General features: G+C 44.4%; 1 protein-coding gene across 2 annotated transcripts in view; it reads right to left on the minus strand.

The window, feature by feature from the left end:
• Positions 1 to 878: 878 nt before the first annotated feature.
• cav1 (caveolin 1) overlaps positions 879 to 4,827 on the minus strand; it is a 10,765-nt gene continuing 6,816 nt past the window's right edge. For both annotated transcript variants that reach the window (XM_084060777.1, XM_084060778.1), the window contains exon 3: positions 879 to 3,219. In XM_084060777.1, coding sequence (XP_083916903.1) covers positions 2,878 to 3,219 — 342 coding nt within the window. In that variant the 3' untranslated portion in view covers positions 879 to 2,877. The remainder of the gene's footprint in view (positions 3,220 to 4,827) is intronic.

The raw sequence follows: 4,827 nt of genomic DNA on the forward strand, positions 1-4,827 counted from the left end.
CAAAATCAAGAACAGATGGGCACATTTTCATAACACTTTATGGGAATAATAATTAGGCTGCCCTGAAGAGATGTTAAACTTTTGGGTGAAAGGGTCAAAGGTCAAGTTGATCATCATGTTCAGCACAGGCTCACCTAGCAGCTCACAAGCTGCGTGCCTGCCTTGTTTAAATGAGCGCTCTTGTCCGTCTACCATCTTATTGGGAAAATAATGATGCGTCAGTGTGACGCATTTCAGGGTGCGTCACACTGAAATGTCAACATCTCAAACTTGATCCTTTCATGTAAAAAGTACATTTTTTGGTTCTGTGAATCTCTTTGTTACATTCAAGCCCATGTCTGGTTAACATCAATATACATTTATAAACGTCTGTATGACGCACGAATGTGCAGGTTATGTAACCACTGTTCTAAGGTGGTAAGTTTACATAAATTAACCAACTATCACTGACCACACGATCCCTATGATGTGTGCACGCTCACAGGTACAAAGACAGACACAGAGAGCGGGAGAGACACACAGTTTGACATGACTGAGCGCACTTTTTGTTTTTATGTCAATTTGGATATGGGACAGGGCCGCTGCCCCGTGCTGATTTCGGTTCCTATAGTCCGCCCCTGTACAAACATAATTGACCCAAGAAATGAAAAATTATCATCCTTTATCATATCCCTTTTGCCCTGTGATGTTTCAATATCACACACAAACCCAAAACATTGTCATCACATGCTCCAAACAGATTTGTTTTTTATCTTTCTAGTTCTCTAATAGTTTATTCTTATTTTGTATTCTTGAATCTTAGCTGTGTCTCTCTACACTCACTCAAGGATCAATATAGGTCTGTATCTCATAATTCAAGAATCTAAAACAGAGACAGATTGGATTATATTACAATTTTTAATGTGCACAGCGTGATATGAGATTGTACAGTAAAAGCAGGGAAGGAAAAAAAAATCATCTCATATAAAAAATATGACCTTTTAGAGCTTTGAAAAAACTCATTCAAGAGACAGGTGCTATAATATTACCATCCTCAAGTAGACAGCAGATAGACAAAAGGTGACTGAGTCAAAGTGAGCTTCATGTCAATATTAAAAAATAAAATAAAACACACACACATAGCCTCCCTCTCCTCACCCATCTTTAGGGTTTGAGAGGAACGCCCTAGTTTGACGCTAGTCCATGACAACATTGTGTCCACAGTTAAGCAACAGGACAGTGGACCAAACTAGTCACAGGGGACAAGACAGAACCTAAAAATAGATCATTGGGGGGGTGCTAAGACCATAATGACCATATATCATCAATGTAGCTTGTTTTGTGCATACATACTGTACATACAGTACATATATTGGCAAACATATACAATTAAGAGAGAAAAGCTATTAGCTACAACTACAGCAATGTGCATTTTAAAAGCCTTGAGCTTCACTGAAGAAGGTGTACGCTAAAAAATTGTTTAAGAAATCTGTGGTGCAGTTACAAAAAGAAATTACACAGTTCAAGTGACAATTCATAAACATTTAAAAGGCTAACATTCTCCGTCACATATACACAATTTACCAGGAGGGCTGTGGAAAACATTATGTTTAATTTATACTCGTCATACCACAACAGTGTCGCGCTGGAACGTGGTATGAGCTTGTAGATCGTCTATTTTGGGGCACGACACTGTCACACAACGAAGTATAAACCAGGTTTGGTCTCTTTTTTGTCTTTTTTTTTAAGCAGTGATGGAGCGGAAGTTGATGCAAGAAAAAAAGTGAATTACAACGCGGGAGTGGGCTGAGGACAAGATAAGTCCTGTGTTACTGTCGCTGTCGCCCTCGTAACATGTGTAGCGGGCCTTATTTGACAGCGAGTTGGCTCGAATGACAAGGGGTGCATGCAGAAACAAGGGCAGGTTCAGTGTGTCAGACTGGGAGGCTGGCAGAAGCTGGGGGAGAGGTTCATGGGGAGGGTGGGGGTGGCTGAGGGGGGCGGGGCACCAGGCACCAGAGGCAGGGGGCATTGTTGAGAGGTTTGGCTCAGGGATTTTTTTTTTTGCTGTGTCAGGTGGAATTTGGCAGATCTCTCGCTCTCTCCAGTATTGGGGACACTCGCTTCACTCCTCTCTTCCATTCCCTTTCCAGCCACACCCAAAGGCGCGCGTGCACACACACGCACACACACACACACACACACACACACACACACACACACACACACACACACACACACACACACACACACACACACACACACACACACACACACACACACACACACACACACAGAAAGCTCCAGAGCGGACAGCGCTATTGGCCCACTGTCACATGGGCCAGTCAGCCAATCAATAGATTTGATAAGCTTCCATCAGAAAGAATTTACGTCATGTGAGAAAAAGAAATTCCAGCTGGGAGGACATTTTTTTTAAAGGGAGCTTGCTTAGCTTGATAACATCAGACAACAAAAAAATAAAAATAACTAAAGAAAACAAACAAATCAACAGCAAGACCCCAAAGAATGACCATTGACCCTCCTATGAACCTCACTGGTTTGCACCAGCACTGGAGAGAAAAAAAGCTTCGGAGGAGACAGGTAAAAGGAGGTGGGGCTTAGGTGTGACCTTTGTGACCTCTATAGCCACGCCCCTACACTTAAAGCCTCACCTTAAAGCCCACCTCCCCAGCACAGAAAATATCCAACCTTCTGTTTCCGAGAGGCAACACCTTACGGTATCACCCCCCCTCTTTTCCTTCTGACTTTTCCCTCCATGTCAGTGTTATTTGCAGCCCCCCCAACCCCCCCACCCCCCAACAATCCCTTGTTTCTCCTCCCCCCCCCATGCCCTCTTTCCAGGGACCACCACCAACATCTCCATTCTTCCTGGGGAGTCTACACCCCCTTGGTGGTGGCGATGCGGATGCCTCCGAAGCACTTGCCCATGGCCTCGAACAACGGGTCGCAGAAGGTGTGCACACAGATGGAGTACACGCGGCTGACACAGTGGATCTCGATCAGGTAGCTCTTGATGCACGGCACCACGGCCCAGATGTGCAGGAAGGACAGGATGGCAAAGAAGATGCCCCAGATCAGTGCTAGAGGGATGCCCACCAGCGCCGTCAGCAGCCGGTAGCACCAGTACTTGGTGACGGTGAACGTGGTGAAGCTGGCTTTCCACACGCCATCGAAGCTGTAAGTCCCCGCTGGCTCAGCGATTATGTCCTCAAAGTCCACCTGCACACACAGGGAGGGGAGAGAGATAAAAGATGTTTAGGTGACAGTGGGTTATGAGGACTCGGCAGGCATACGTTGTCTCTTAATTGACTGATGATTCAGTAAAAATGTCATGTATATCACCAGTGAGTGTTCTAAAATCAGTTTTTCATCAGAATGAAAGTCAATATTGCTGTAGAAAACAACAAATGACACATTACTACTACCTGTGGCAGCAGGTCACTTCAGATCTGCTCTAAAAGCAGTTACTGTATAAATAATTTGTTCCATTTGTGTAAACCTTCTCTGACAGGGTTCATTGCATCAGTGCAATTCAGATAGTGTCACCTAAGTTATTAATCATACCAAGTACTGTATACTACATTTACTTTCAAGTATTATGCTGTTATTGTCTTAGCGTTCTGAAAGTATTTTTGATATTTTCCTAACTGTGGCAGTCCCACACACCTCTGGCACATGAAAGCAGGTGAAAGCAAAACAATTTAGCAAATCCTATTTGACCCAGGTCAGCGGGCAGCGAGATCCAATGACAAACATCACAGCTGTCAGCTGTTGCACTCAAGACAAAGTGATTGCTCAAGATGCCAATGTTGAATGTAGGCTACGGCAAACAGAATAATAAGCCTGTGTTAACTTCATAGAGGAGAGTGAAGTTCATTAAATCCCTGGGATTCAGTTGCTTCACTCCATGGCAATCAGCTTGTTGACAGAGATCAGGGGGAGATTCCTGGAGAGATTTATGGCTCCCCTCACAGAGACTGGTACTGTCTGAACCCCACTCTGCTGCCCCACCCCAGACATTGGTTACTCCATACAGTACACATCTCTCTGGAAGCTGCTCTGCTTTCACTCTCTGGAAAGAAACACCCCAAAGACATCTTTCTCCACTCTGTCTCTCCACATTCCTCACAAGGTATAAAAGTGATACAGATACATAGATAGATCAATAAACAAACAGACAGACAGACAGACAGACAGACAGACAGACAGACAGACAGACAGACAGACATATAGATATCTATCTAGATAGATAGATAGATAGATAGATAGATAGATAGATAGATAGATAGATAGATAGATAGATAGATAGATAGAAGGCTCTGAGAGAGTGGTTACACAATGCTTGAGATGGTGCTCTTTAACCCAACCATTATCATCCATCACCCGCTGGCCCCTGTATTACACTTGAACTCACTTAGCCCCTGGTCCTGTGTACAAGCACACACAGACACACACACACACACACACACACACACACACACGCCCACATGCATGCACGCACGCACGCACACACACAGCCCATCAGTAGCCAGCATCCTGCAGACATTTTAATTCTCCTCTTGTAAACAGAGCTCTCAGGCTGTCAGCCTTTAAATGGACTGTCCTTACTGCCATCACTGCAGATACTGTACACTAGTGCCTAGTGTATACAGTACACTACGTGCACATACACACAGGCCTCTCTCTTTCTCCCTCCTTTCCATCTCTCTGTCTCCCTTTATCTGAACTGAACTGAACTGTTCCTCTCACATCATGCCTGCTCTCACTACAATTTTCAAACACTTTCTCCCTCACTTATCCTTCTCTCTCAGCAACGCATTTGTTGCT

Source organism: Gymnoscopelus microlampas (assembly GCF_963454915.1).
Source record: "Gymnoscopelus microlampas genome assembly, chromosome: 6".
Lineage (NCBI taxonomy): Eukaryota > Metazoa > Chordata > Actinopteri > Myctophiformes > Myctophidae > Gymnoscopelus > Gymnoscopelus microlampas.